Source organism: Copadichromis virginalis, linkage group LG11 (genome assembly GCF_057382275.1).
Source record: "Copadichromis virginalis isolate Kocher_CV1m ecotype Utaka linkage group LG11, C_Virginalis_male_GT1.1, whole genome shotgun sequence".
Taxonomy (NCBI): Eukaryota; Metazoa; Chordata; class Actinopteri; order Cichliformes; family Cichlidae; genus Copadichromis; species Copadichromis virginalis.
The window spans coordinates 24942199-24956790 of NC_140628.1; the positions used below are offsets into that span (position 1 = coordinate 24942199).

Below are 14592 nucleotides of genomic sequence, written 5' to 3' on the forward strand. Positions count from 1 at the left end.
ACACAATGCCAAGAAAACACACACACACACACACAGACTTGTACTTAAAACAAAAGGTCAATGTTTAATATAAATTTAAATATTATTCACCTCTGAGCTTAGGTTTATGTGTAAGTTATTCACTAGTGTGTATCAGAGACAGCGCTCCTATTCTTTCAGATATGCATAGATCACTAGGGGAGACAAAACACAAGTGTAGCGCCTACATACAGTCATGTGTCCAGTGTTTTTGCAGGTTTTCAAGATTAGTGAACTTAACACTGCTCTGTACCCCAAACCTGGATTCACTCACTAACTCTTCGTGATATCAGCTACTTTACTCTTCGCAGCATCTCCCTGGGTCCTGTGGCTTCCTCACAAAGTCCAAAAACATGCATAGGGTTAAGTTATTTGACTCTAAATGTACTGTCAGTGTAAATGGTCGTGTTTCTCTGTCTTGGCCATGCAACATACTGGCAACATGACCAAGGTGTACCCTGCCTCTCACCCTGTGACAGTTGGGATTGGCTCCAGCCCCCCCCCCGACCACCCTAACTACCCCAACCTTGAACTGGATAAACAGAAGAAAAATGGACTGATGGAGCTTCTTCAGCGTGTGGCTTGTACAACTTTACCACACAACTATAACACAGCTGTGGTCAGAGGTTTACATCCACTAATGGAAAGGCCTTCCCAAAACCTACTGAAAATTTATGGACTATGCTTAAACACTGTCTCTGTGCCTGATTTAAATTAACTCCATATCTGCCAGGATGAGTGGTCAACTATTCAGCCAGAAGCTTCCAAAAGAGTCTGGCTGAGGTGCAAAATGCCAGGAGAAATTTAACCAAATATTAGTGTGGGTGTATGCAGATATTTAACCCTGTGTGGTTTAGAGAAAATCCAGTTTCAAACCTGCACAGCCAATTCTTGTTTTTAAAAAAAGTCATTAAAGACGTATGCTGTACAATCATTCCACCCTGGAAAAAAAAATGTTCAAAGAAAGCATTAAAAGCCCCAAATTGTCATAACATTCGTGCCCACGAAGAGTGTGTGTAAACTTCTGATCACAACTGTGTAACTAGACTAAAAAGAACGCAAGAAGTCAAGTAAATGGATGAACACATGCAAAGACACTGGCGCAGTCTTCTGGTGCCTCTTTAAGGCGATGCATTCAAGGCTCCTGTGCCTGCATGAGTGCTAACAAAGACAAACAGTGCAAATAACTCAAACGCTGCAGTGCATAGAAGGTTAATAACAAGGGTGAAGGAAGAGATGGCGCTCCTTCACAATCAACGCATTCTGGCATAACCATAACGCATGAAGGACATAACAAACTGGATCTAAGACAACAGTATCCTAAGTGGCGAATTCATCCTGATAGCATTTTAAGTAATCAAATTTTTCCAGTTACCAAAAACACAGTAACATTTCACAATCAGGGCCGTTTCAGAAAGCCGGTTTAGTGCAAACTCTGAGTAAGTATACCCTGAGTTAACGAAAACTCTGGGTTTTCGGTTTCACAAAGCGAGTTTAGATTAATTCTGAGTGAGTTACTATGACGACACACTCCGTGAAGCTAACCTGCCCCCTAGCAGGTTTACTTCAACTAACCCTGACTTTCTCCGCCTCTTTGTCGGAAACCTGACTGTAGGAAGTGTCAGACATGGCGTGCCCCTTCCTTGAAGAGCCAGTAGATGTTGAAGCCCAAATTCTCCGCAGAGCTCTCCACCGGGAGAGAGTGATTAGAGCGCATTCGGACATTTTATCATTTCCTGATGATTTTCTGTGTGAACGTTACCGTTTTTCAGCACAATCTATAATTTATTTGAATAACATCCTCAGGCCTAATATTGCTCATGTGACACATCGCGGACATTCTCTCAGTTCTGTACATATTATTTGTATTGCACTTCGGTTTTTTGCAAACGGGAGCTTTCTGTATAATATTGGTGACGCTGAGCACGTTTCCAAGGCTACCGTCTGTCGGGCAGTCAGGAATGTTACAGTTGCACTGAAACGTCTCCTGTACTCGTCTGTGGTGTTCCCCGGTCATAGACCCACAAGATTTATCAAAGAGGGATGCCACAAAATTGCAGGTAGCAGGATGAACAAAACTTAATACATGATGTGGTGATACTTGAACTACTACTTAAATTTTACATTTATTTTCAGGGTTCCCAGGCGTGATTGGCTGTATAGATGGCACTCACATTCCAATCATTGCTCCTTCAGTAAATGAAGGAGACTATGTGAACAGGAAGTCTTTCCACAGCATTAATGTACAGGTACATAGTTCCCTGTAGCATTTCAAACTAACAAATTATTTCATTATAGTAGGGGAGACCGGGGATAGTTGTAACGTGGGTCAGTTGTAACACTTCCAATTTCTCCAATCAGGGCTAAGTTTCAAATGATGTGACTCATCCTGTGCATGCCCAACTCAGTTCTGCTATCACATGTGAAAAGTCAGCACATTTTGTCAAACACAGACAATTTAACATGAAAAAAAGTAATTTGTATGCCAAAAAGTAAGTTTTTCTACTTTATTTCAATGTTTAATAGCATTATCTGCTTTGCAGTTAAACTCATCAAATTTAAATTGTATGTCTATGGGGATATATTCTGTGTAGGTCTTTAGAGCTAGTGTTTTAGCCGTTGGCTGTAATGTTAGCTAGTTCATGGCTATAGGAGTCTGGGTCAGTTGTAACAATAATGCAGATGTTACAACTTACCACACTATTACTTTAACTTATATTAAACAAGTTGGGGCAGCGACATCAGCAGAGAGAGGTTCACTGGTCGCATTTGTATATGCGGTTAATGCCATTGGCAACACAATTCCTCCACTGTTTGTGTTCCCACACATACTGTACATTATGCAGACCACTGTGTCAGAGATGGACAAGTAGGAAGTACTGGTAGTGGAAATAAGTCAGGATGGATGCACGAAACAGATTTCCTCATCTTTCTGAAGCACTTTGCAAACCACACCAAGGTAAGCCAGGATAAAAAGTAATGGAATTGCGATGCTGGTGAACAACTACATTTTTTCAGCTTCATTGTTATGTTTAAAATTGGTGCAAGAGTTGTAGGTTATAATGCCCACTGAGCCAATGAGGCCAAACTCAAGTCCAATAAATGGCTCTAAGTGCATTCATGTGTTGAATAAACAAAGATTACATGTTAATGTTTTGTTAGTACCCTTATTTCATTGTGTTACATTTTACCCCAGGATATGTTACAACTAACCCAGACTATGGGGTTAATTGTAACATTTCACTCCTTATGTTTGAGGCCATACCATGCAATGGGTAATTGTGCTGCAGAGAAAATAGCTGCACTATTTAATAGCCGACACATGTAAATACTTTGCATTAAATTTTGAATCCACTACCTTAAAAGAGCTCCAATTTACAGACAGAAATGTCAAAAATGTTACAACTATCCCCGGTCTCCCCTAATGGATGCTAATTTGTGTTCTCTGCACTGTGAAGATCATATGTGATGCTTCCAACATTATCACAAATGTGGAAGCCAACTGCTCAGCCTCTGTGAGTGGTGGTGGTGGAGGACCCCCACCTGTTTTTCGGGCCTCTGCTTTTTTTTCTGTTGGCTATAACGGGTCACATTTGAGCATACAGAGTAAGCAAATATGTACTTGTAATGTGCTCAGATAATTTCAATAAGTGCTTACAGAGGGGAAATTAATGTAGCCTCTAACTGCAATTGATTTACATCGGACAAACAGACCAAGCACTATGGCTCATAATACAATTCCAAGCATGACATCCCAGTGTATTTCAGACCCAGCAACACGCTCAGACAGAAACTGGTTCACCCGAAAGACAAAACGCCAAAACACAAACTTAACAATGTGGTGTATGCTGTACAGTGCAGCGAGGAATGCTCAGACCTCTACATTGGAGAAACCAAACAGCCACTTCACAAGCGCATGGCACAACACAGAAGAGCCCCCTCCACAGGACAAGACTCAGCAGTCCATCTGCATCTTAAGGATAAAGGACACTCTTTCAAGGATGCCAATGTTCACATTTTGGACAGAGAGGACAGATGGTTTGAAAGAGGAGTGAAAGAAGCCATCTTTGTCCACTGTGAGCGACCATCTTTGAACAGAGGCGGGGGTTTACGACACCAACTCTCTGCCATCTATAATCCAGTTTTGAGATCCCTTCCCAGACGCCTTAACGCCCACTCACATCCTGGGCCATCTGACCTCAGGAATTCGCATGATAAGGTGGGGCCAGGTTTCACAATGAACACACCCGAAACTCTGGCTGATTGGGACCCACGCCCAGTTTCCCACCTTGGCTCAGGCGATTAGAGGATCATCAGGGGGTCCTTTTGTCCCTCTGTGGGGGGTCACTCCCACTAGGTTTATATCTGGGACTCTCCACCATTTGACCTTAGAACTGAAGAAGCTTCTCGGATGACAGGTGAAACGTCTTCAGGCAACTTAAAGAAGTCCAGACGCTTTTCTTTGCAAGCTCCTTTGACTACAATTACACCTTACCTGTTTGGACTATATTTTTATATTTCATTTTTACTTGCTGCCAGGAACGTTTGGGGCCTGTTGGGTTGCACCTGCGCTCAAATCACATCACAAAATAAAATGTATGAAATAAAAAATAAAATGAAATATAATAAAATAACGTGTTAAATGGGTGGAAATCCCTAGATCAATGTTTAAATTAACACTCACGCATTGACTCTGTCGGCTTTGTTTTGCCATGCATGCTCCCTTTGTTTTGCAGCTGAGGCTGTGTTACTTTTTTCCCGCGGAATTTGCATGTTATCGGCATATGCTGCCATCAGAATTTCGGCCTCAAGCGCTGTAAAATACATTGACCGCGCCTTCTTTCCTTCCGTCTCCATGGTGACTCGCTTAATCTGTGCTCCACTAATCAGGGCTTTATGTATCCTCGTGCGCGCGCTTAACTTGGGGTTAAAGCAACTCCGCGTTGACTGAACTAATTGTTATCAGCCTTTCTGAAACCGAATATTCCGAGTTGGACAGTTCGGGGTTACTCAACCCTGCGTATCGTTTTTCACTCTGAGTTTTCTAAACCGGCTTCCTGAAATAGGGCCCAGGTCACAACAAAAGTGTCATAAACTAGCACACATTTGCCTCTAACCTGCAACTTTGTCAACTCAAAGAGTTAAAACAAAAAGTACAAGAGTATAGTTGACGTTGCAGATAGATGGGTCATACCAGAGCAATGGTTTTCTTTTTTAAGCCGTTACAATGAAGCAGTTCTTCATTTCAGGATTAAATACCCACCTATACTTCTCTTTGGAATTTGTATGTTTGTGTAGATATTAAATGTATTTTAGTGCATTCCCTGAAGATATTTTTTAACGAGGTGTTTGCTTCTCTCTTTCAAAATGTCTTTCATTTCCCCAGAGGAGGGTTCCCCCCCCCACGCTTTGCAAAGTTATATTCTGTCCCAAGGCATCACTTCTTGCTGTCAGCGTTCAGCCACGAGCCGTCCTCCTCCACCTCCCGTCGGACAACGAGCAGCATCTCTGCCACGTCCTGAGAAAGCTGTTCAGTGAGAAATGTGCTGAAACAGAAGCGAAGAGAGAGAAGGTTAGAAGAACAGACAGTGGGGATTTTAATAGAGCACAGTGTCCTAACACAAAACAAACAATGAGCTAACCCCCACTCCCATGTGACCAGTCACATGGTATGACTCACTCAATGAGTTCAAACAGCACACCAAAGCCAAGTTTAGATCGAAGTCAGAGCAGAATCACTCACACAGAGATTACGTCTCTGCTCCTGAGAGTCCGGGAAACATTGGACGTATACGTGCGCAATTCTTACCGCAGCTCTGCTTCTCCGCCGATGCAGACCGGACTCTTCAGCTTAGAGTCCAGGTTGTAGTACTGTCCGCTAACTTGCCGAACTGCGAGCCAATGCCGCCGCCGGAGCGGGAGGGACACAATCCCCAAAGATACTCGTGATGGGACATTCAGAATAAAGCCTTGGACCTTTGACATACAGAGGTTCTCAACTTCCCTGCAGTTTGAAAGAGGGGAGAAAGAAATCACTAAATCAGCCACTTTGAGATAGTCTTACTTAACCAGTTATTACGCGCAGTGCATCTCAGGGCATTTTTCATTATGAATGACCTCGACCCGGATAGCCTACTTCTGCAGCACTTACTGAGTCTGTAAATCTATCAAAGCACAAAATTCATTTTCACATGTAGCTGCGGTTTGGTAAGACTGCCAATATGCTTTTTATGTGTAATCCAACAACGCCTCAGGGTTACATCACAAGTGGTTTAAAATTAAGATGTTGTTTTAAGGGAAAAAAAACCCCCACCATCTGTGTCTGAAAATAGTCTCAAGAATTCCCTTTTATTACAACAGCCTGGCACTAAGAGCTGATCTCAATATTCTGGATCCCGTTGCAGTATACAGTCCCAGCCACTTTATTAGGTACACCTTGCTAAAACTAGGTTGGTTGGTTGTAATCTCAGTTCCCTTTGTGGCCCCCGGTCTAGTCTTCTGATACTGTATCCCATCTGCTTCAAGGTTTGACATGTTGCACATTCAGAAATGGTGTTCTGCCCTGGAGATGGTTTCTTGGGAAAATCCCAGAAGATCAGCAGTTTCGGAAATAAACAGACCCGTCCATCTGGCACCAACAACCGTGCTACGTTCAAAATCACTTTAAATCATCTTTCTTCCCCATTCTGATGCCCAGTTTAAACTTTAGCAGGTCATCCTGACTGTGTTTTGATGGCTAAATTCCTAAACGAAATGAGTTGCTTCCATGTAATTGTCTAATTGGATATTTTTATTAACAACCAGCTGTATAGGTATGGCTTAAAAAAAGCGACTGTGAGATTAAGTAAAGGAGAAAGGTAGAACAAACAGCCTGGAGACATAGTGTAAATGAAAAAGTAAATTTCAAATTTAACACCAACATTATGAGCACAGAGGCGGGACCTCTACACAAAATGACTTTCTCATTTCACAGACTTCAGTGTGACTCACTTACCTGCGTTTGTCCCACCACACCGCAGCCAACTCCCGGCTCTGTAGTGCCGCCATGATGACGTTGACATCATAGTTTCCCGTCCCTAACACCGACCGATGTGGGTTCACAACACACTGTGGAGCCAGCCTGCCACAAGAGAAAAAAGGCAGAGTTTTAAAAAACCAAATGTTATACTGCATCTTCTTTACAAAACTGTTTAGATTTGTTTTACTTTCTTGCATATAAATATCATCACAATGCATAACTGTTGTCCCAAAACAACCACACCGATATGAAAAAGCTGTGTTTTTGTGGGGTTGGGGTTGAGCTGCTCTGCATTCAAATAAATGTTGTTTGTCAAAAGCCACAGAGATCATGACTCATCTGGCCTCATGTTCAATTAAGCTAATGGCTGCTGACATACATGCCAGCCTCACTGAAAAACAATGGTTTCTGCTACACGGACAGCACCCACTGCTCTTTCCCCACAAAAACTTAATGTTAAATTTTCCCAACAGTGAATGTAAAAACAACAACAAACACCCACACACTTCTGATCAAATTAAAGCTTTTGTTAAGAATAAATGTTTGGCATTTTTCACTTTTAGGTGGAAGACATGATGGCTGAATGAGGGAATTCAGTAATTTCTGCTTGAGTCTTGGAGTTCCCAGTAAAAGCCTTGCTCGGCACTGCCAAAACTGAAGCTAAACATGAAAACCTGTCATGTTCAGCATCTCACACACGCCTTAGAAGATAAAAGCAGCTGCTGCATTGCAGAAAAATGGTAGTCTGTTCACAGGGTAAACAAATGATGGAGTATTGTCTGGAATGTTGAGGTTATAAACTGGTCAGATCATTGGTGAGTTTAGCAGATGGATCGTTTGAATGCTGTCGCTGGTTTGTGTACAGATTTCCGTACACCGTCACGTCACCCAGAGGCTCCCCTACCTTTTGCATATATCGTCGGCTGTCTCTTTGGTAAACACCCGCTCCTGGAGCACGTTGTTGAGTGCGTGAATTGCGCACAGCTCCAATCGTTGCTTCTCATGAAACACCTCTCCTTCGCTCATACTAAAGCTTCACAGACAAACGAGAAGTCTCGTTAATTAACTGTCATGTTACATCTGCTAGCTAGCAGTTTGTAGCCCATTCAGGCTAGCGGCTGCTCGCTGTAAAAGAAGCTGAAAAATCTGAGTATACACTGTGTTTATGACTGCTGGCAGTTTGGAAAAACATCGCCCCGATAAACTATTATTAATCAACAATAGCTAAACGAAGCTACCAACCTGCTGATAAAGCGATGCCCCGTTTAAATGATGATGGAGCCTGACAGCTACATCCAGAAACCGGAAGCTGAGCCTTTGTTGTTGAGGTGGTGTTGGGGTTTTTTTGTCGTCCGTATGCGTCCCTCACAGCAGGGCTGGAAACCCCGCCAGTTTAACAGTCTAATTATGCTGAATAGAGGAAAGTAATAATAATGGCAGGATTAACTCATCTTTAACTCACCAATGGTGTCACACACACACACTTCTTCCCCGCGTCTAATCACTGAGCTGATGCTGCAGCGCCCCCTAGTGACGAGCCTGATTACTGCTGACTGCGGTGATACAGACTGAAGTTGATGAAGTGAGCTAAGCCTCGAATAAAAATAAAAAACTATATTCTAGGAAAAATATAACTAAACTAAATGAAATTAAGTTGTACAACCACCAAACTGAAATAAACGAAATAAATAAATAAATAAAAATATGTAGGAAATAAGATAAGATAAGATAAGATAAGATAAGAAAAATTTTTATTAATCCCTCGGGTGGGTTCCTCTGGGAAATTCGGTTTCCAAAAGCACAGCACCGACAGAAGTTACAGTTACAGAATATTATATATATATATATATATATATATATACACACACACACACACACACACACACATATATAAATACAGAGACATATATAAATAAAATATACGAAGGGGATAAATAGAATAAATAGGAATAAAAATAAAAATACAAGTGAATTGCACATTTCAAGTATTGAGGTCTATTGAACCATTGACTATTAACAAAAGTATTGCACAAAAGGTATTGCACAGTGAGGTGAAGAGGCACTACAGCTTAGTTGTTCCCCCCTCCTTTGTCCACCTGTTTCCCCTCCCTCTCCCCTCCAGAGAGGAGTTAAACATTTTGATGGCGTGTGGGACAAAGGAAATGTTGTTTTCAAAGCCTGCCCGACTAAGGCTTTGATGCATTGTTTGGTGAGACTTGAGATTTCTACATGACTGCCTTATTCTATTCTGAAATAGTGGACAATGATGTTTGCAGACGACATTGTGATTTGTAGTAAAAACCAGGAGTAGGGCGAAGAGCTGAAGAAAGTAAGTAGAAGCATGACTAAACTAGACTAGACTAGACAGGTGAAAAGGTAAAGTTTCAAGGAGCAGAGGTTGCAACGTTGGATGAGTTTAAATACCTGGAGTCACATCCAAGACAACAAACAGTGCATAAGAGAGGTTAAGAACAGGCAGGGTTAAGTGGTTGGAAACAAGTGTGGGGGGTGATTTGTGACAGAAGGATAGCAGCAAGAGTGAAAAAAATGGCTTACAAGATGGTTGTGACACCTGCTGTGATGTCTAGTTTGGAGACGGTGCCACCGACAAAAAGACAGGAGCCTGAGCTGGAGAGAGAAGGCTCAAATGGTTTGGGGATGTGCTGTGGAAAGATGGTGGATGCATTGGACAAAGGATGTTGAATGTGCAGCTGCCAGGCAGAAGGAAAAGAGGAAGTCCACCAAGAAGATTCATGGATGTCGTGAAGGAGGGCATGCAGGGTTGGTGTGTCACAGGAGGATGTTAGGGGCAGGGTAAAATGGAGGCAGATGATCTGATGTGGCGACCCCTAAAGGAAGGAGTCGAAAAATTTATATATTCTGAAATTATTAGCAAATTATTATTAGCTCTTAATAAATATTCTCCATAGTATAATAATAAAGTTAGAACTTAAAACAATTAAAACAGAAGCAAGTAAATCCATAAACTGAAAACTGTAAATTTTCAAATTTACATTATTACAGAAAAATGTTAAATCTGTCTGTTTTTTTATTGAGATAAATGTAATTATTTGCATTCCTGAACAGGAAAAGATTTAATGGATAGATGTTGCACTTGAATAATTTCTTAAAGAAGTCCAGTGTGGGAAAACTAATTCTGTTTAATGTGTGTCTAATAGATAACAAAATATTTTTTAGTTTTAAACAGATTTTATGACAAGTAATCTAATAGATTTGTTAATTACTGTAACGGTTAGGGTGACAAAGCTTTGTCTTACTGTAGAGGCTAAGCCTACGCTTGAAGCCACTGAGGTATCTGTTGACAGGGATGACGCGCGATTTCACTGGTATGCATGAATATATTAAACTTGATACAGTCCAATAACTCCAGCCTTACTCATCTTGTCCTTTAGATTCTTTATTTCCACAATTTAACATAGCAGCACAGCGGTCACAAACTGTTTGCCTTCTTCCGATCAACAACACACCTGCTGCTAATTACGTGTGTCTACCTTAAATACATTCACCATACCAAAAAACTCAAAAAGTGACCTCTAGCGGCATACATAAGGTATCAACCCCAAAATTTCATAAATTATGGCAGTGTTTTGGAATCACTTAAAAGATCTCTCTAAACTTGATTATAAACAGTGGGACAATTTTGGCAAAAAGGTCAAGATTTGGTCACGATGACCTGTCTGATCGAGCATCAGTATGCGGAAAAATACGGTGGCCCCTAGAGACAAAGCACGTACAAACTCCAAAACACTTGCGAACTCCAAAACACTTGCAAATTCCAAACACTTTGGATTTTGCAAGTGTTTTGGAGTTTGTACGTGTTTTGGAGTTTGCAAGTGTTTTTTCGTTAGCAAGTGTTTTGGAGTTTGCATGTGTTTTGGAGTTTGTACGTGTTTTGGAGTTTGCAAGTGTTTTTTAGTTTGCAAGTGTTTTGGAGTTTGCATGTGTTTTGGAGTTTGCAAGTGTTTTGGAGTTTGCAAGTGTTTTTTAGTTTGCAAGTGTTTTGGAGTTTGCAAGTGTTTTTTAGTTTGGAAGTGTTTTGGAGTTTGCATGTGTTTTGGAGTTTGCAAGTGCTTTTTAGTTTGCAAGTGTTTTGGATTTTGCAAGTGTTTTGGAGTTTGCAAATGTTTTTTAGTTTGCAAGTGTTTTGGAGTTTGCATGTGTTTTGGAGTTTGCAAGTGTTTTGGAGTTTGCATGTGCTTTGGAGTTTGCATGTGTTTTGGGGTTTGCATGTGTTTTGGAGTTTGCATGTGTTTTGGGGTTTGTATGTGTTTTGGAGTTTGCAAGTGCTTTTTAGTTTGCAAGTGTTTTGGATTTTGCAAGTGTTTTGGAGTTTGCAAATGTTTTTTAGTTTGCAAGTGTTTTGGAGTTTGCAAGTGTTTTTTAGTTTGCAAGTGTTTTGGAGTTTGTACGTGCTTTGTCTCTAGGGGCCACCGTAGAAAAAGGGTGATTTAAGTGACTTTGAACATGGTATTGAACATTGATTGGTGGTGTGGTGTCAGACAGACTGGTCTGAGTATTTCAGAAACTGCTGATCTACTGGGATTTTCCCACACAACCATCTGTAGGGTTACAGAGGATCCTAAAAAAGAGAAAATATCTAGTGATCGACACTTCTCAAATGCTCAAATGTCAGGGGTCAGAGGAGAATGGCCAGACTTTTTCAAGCACATGGGAAAGCAATAGCAACTCAACAAAAGCATGCAGAAGAGCATTTCTGAAAGCACAACATGCTTAAAGCTACAGGGCTACAATCATACTGGGTGCCACTCCTGCCAGGTAAGAACGGGAAACCAAGGCTATGTCCACACGTACACGGGTATTTTTGAAAACGGAGATTTTCTGTTTTCGTTTTAAAAAATAATCCCGTCCACACGTAAACGCAGAAATGAAGGAAAATGCTGCTAGGAACATGCCAAAGCAACAGGTGGCGATATATTCCTAACCGTGTAGAAATGTTGGCCAATCAGAAGTCTAGAAGCCTCGGTGGGAAATAGTAAACAAGGATGGGGCATAGAAGCAGAACCCAGTCATATGTGTGGAGGGACAGTAACTGTGTGTGTATATGTAAGCATTTAAACACTGCAGAGAGTACAATTAACAGTAACAGTATGGTAGAAATTAATTTCACCGAAACAATAACGTGGCGCACAGTGTGACGTCAAAAAAGGCGCACACCTTTGACGCTGCGCTTTCTGTCCACACGTAAATGCAAAAACGGAGTTTTCAAAAATATCCACCCTGGCAGGAGTTTTTAAAAATCTCCGTTTTCAGTGACCAAAAACGCCGTTTACGTGTGGAGGAAAGGTGCAAACGCAGAGAAAAATCTGCGTTTTCAAAAATACCCGTGTACGTACGTCCACATGTTCAGTGACTGAAAACGTTTCGGTCACTGAAAACGGAGATTTTTAAAAACTTCTGCCAGGGTGGATATTTTCAAAAACTCCGTTTTTGCATTTACGTGTGGACGGAGAAAACGCAGCGTCAAAGATGTGCGCATTTTTTGACGTCACACTGTGCGCCACGTTATTGTTTCGGTGTAATGAATTTCTATAATAGCGGATGTAGACAAAATACTGTTACTGTTAATTTTACTCTCTGCAGTGTTTAAATGCTTACATATACACATACAGTTACTGTCCCTCCACACATACGACTCAGTTCTGCTTCTATGCGCCATCTTTGTTTACTCTTTCCCACCCAGGCTTATTGACTTCTGATTGGCCAACATTTCTACACGGATAGGAATATAGCGCCACCTGCTGCTTTGGCATGTTCCTAGCAGCGTTTTCCTTCGTTTTTGGCTTTTATGTGTGGACGGAATTTTTTTTATAAACGAAAACGTTTTCAAAAGGAGAGGCTATGCGTTTTCGTTTGAAAACGCATGGTTTTCTCTCCCGTCCACACTGAGACGGCGTTTTCGCTCATGGAAAATGCAGCGTTTTGAAAACGCTCTCGAAAACACCTACATTTGAAAACGGTGTTTTGGTGTGGCAGTGCGGACAGCCAAAACTGAGACTTTCTAAAATGATGATGCATGTTAGTCATATGATGCAGTCGTGTGACCAATTAAACTAAGATAGCGGAGGGAATTCTACAGCAATTGTTTTGTTTGCTCTCAATTTTGACAGCCCTATTAAAGATTAATATGAGTCTGTATATGCTCCAGATAGCTTTTCTTCAAATTCTTTAACTCTCACTCGCGTTTTGCAACTTTGCACCTTTGTGTTACTTACAGCAACAACTCCACCTCATTGTTAGTCCATTTAAAAAACGCTGTGCTTTTCCTCAACATTTTGCAGCAATGTTTCAAAGAGCTGGAAAGTAAATAAGCAGCAGACAGAAATAAGGCAGGTCAATCTTCTTGCGCTTCACGTATGCGCAGTACTGGAACGTAAGCGTTTTCAGTCGTTTCAATGTGGACGTGCAACGCTGTGAAAACGACTGAAAAACGCATGGACGCAGAGCGTTTTCAGATGAAAACGCCGTTTTCAGATCTATCCGGCCTAGTGTGGACGTAGCAGGCTCACAATGATTGGACAATCAAATACTGGAAAATGTTGCCCAGTTTGTGAGTCTTGATTTCTGCTATAACATTAAACATGAAAGTACACATCCATCCTGCCTTGTCCCAGTGGTTAGGGCTACTGCTGGTGTTGTAATAGTGTGAGGATATTTTCTTGGCCAATTTTGGGTAACAACTGAGCCTACCTGTGATTATGTCCATCCCCTCATGACCACGGTGTGCATATTTTTTGATGGCTGCTTCCAACAGGATAATACACCATGTCACAAACCTCAAATCATCTCAAACTGGTGTCTTGAACAAGAAAATTAGTTTACTGTCCTCAAATGTCCTCCACAGCCAGTTTACCTCCAGTTTACCTCAGTCTAATAGAGCACCTTTGGGCTGTGGTGGAAAGGCATATTCACATCATGGATGTGCAGCCAACAAATCTGTTTCTACTGTGTGATGCTATCGTGTCAATCTGAACCAAAATTTCTGAGGAATGTTTCCAGCACCTTGTTGAATGTCATAAAGAATTAAAATAGTTCTGAAACCAAAAACGGCTCCAGAGCAGTACTAACAAGGCGTAGGTCACCTAAAAGAGGGTCTGATGAATAAATGTTAATTGTGTTGTTATTTTTGGTGGTGTGTTGCTCAGGCACGTTTCTGTACTACACGAATACGAAAAAAAATGAGTGTAATTTAATCCAGTTATTGTTATTGCCAATTAGAGTGAACTTAATTAACCAACATTAAAATAAATCTATCATACAACGTAACAAAAGTGACCCCGCTTATCAAGTTAAGTATTTATCTATTGAATAAATTAGGCTGGCTGGTTTAAACAGTAGGCGTTTCTTAATTTTGGTGTTCAATGTAGCTGGTGCTGATCTTTCAGTATCGATTAGATTTGTGAGTTTTTCAAATGGACCTATCGCTGGCGTGTATCAGATGTACTTTTCACTCTATGTGGCTGATAGGGCTTTTTGATGTGACGCAGCTCTATCGATGCATTTCGATTGGTCTGTCT

The 14592-nt window shown here is 41.2% G+C and overlaps 1 protein-coding gene across 1 annotated transcript; it reads right to left on the minus strand.

Annotated features, from left to right (window-relative positions):
- Positions 1–38: 38 nt before the first annotated feature.
- Positions 39–8359, minus strand: josd2 (Josephin domain containing 2). The gene is made up of 5 exons (XM_085471510.1): positions 8279–8359; positions 7941–8069; positions 7013–7138; positions 5828–6022; positions 39–5564 (listed from the first exon to the last, which is right to left on the minus strand). The coding sequence occupies exons 2-5, from the start codon at positions 8060–8062 to the stop codon at positions 5456–5458; spliced, it is 552 nt and encodes a 183-aa protein (XP_085327636.1). The 5' UTR covers positions 8063–8069; positions 8279–8359; the 3' UTR covers positions 39–5455.
- Positions 8360–14592: the final 6233 nt, after the last annotated feature.

Bases quoted from the DNA above. Each gene is read 5' to 3' on its own strand.
- josd2 (XM_085471510.1), bottom strand. From the start codon at position 8,062: ATGAGCGAAGGAGAGGTGTTTCATGAGAAGCAACGATTGGAGCTGTGC. The intron at 7,139-7,940 runs GTAGGGGAGCCT...CTCTTGTGGCAG, and splicing joins GCCGACGATATATGCAAAAG to GCTGGCTCCACAGTGTGTTG. The intron at 6,023-7,012 runs GTAAGTGAGTCA...TTCAAACTGCAG, and splicing joins GTGTGGTGGGACAAACGCAG to GGAAGTTGAGAACCTCTGTA.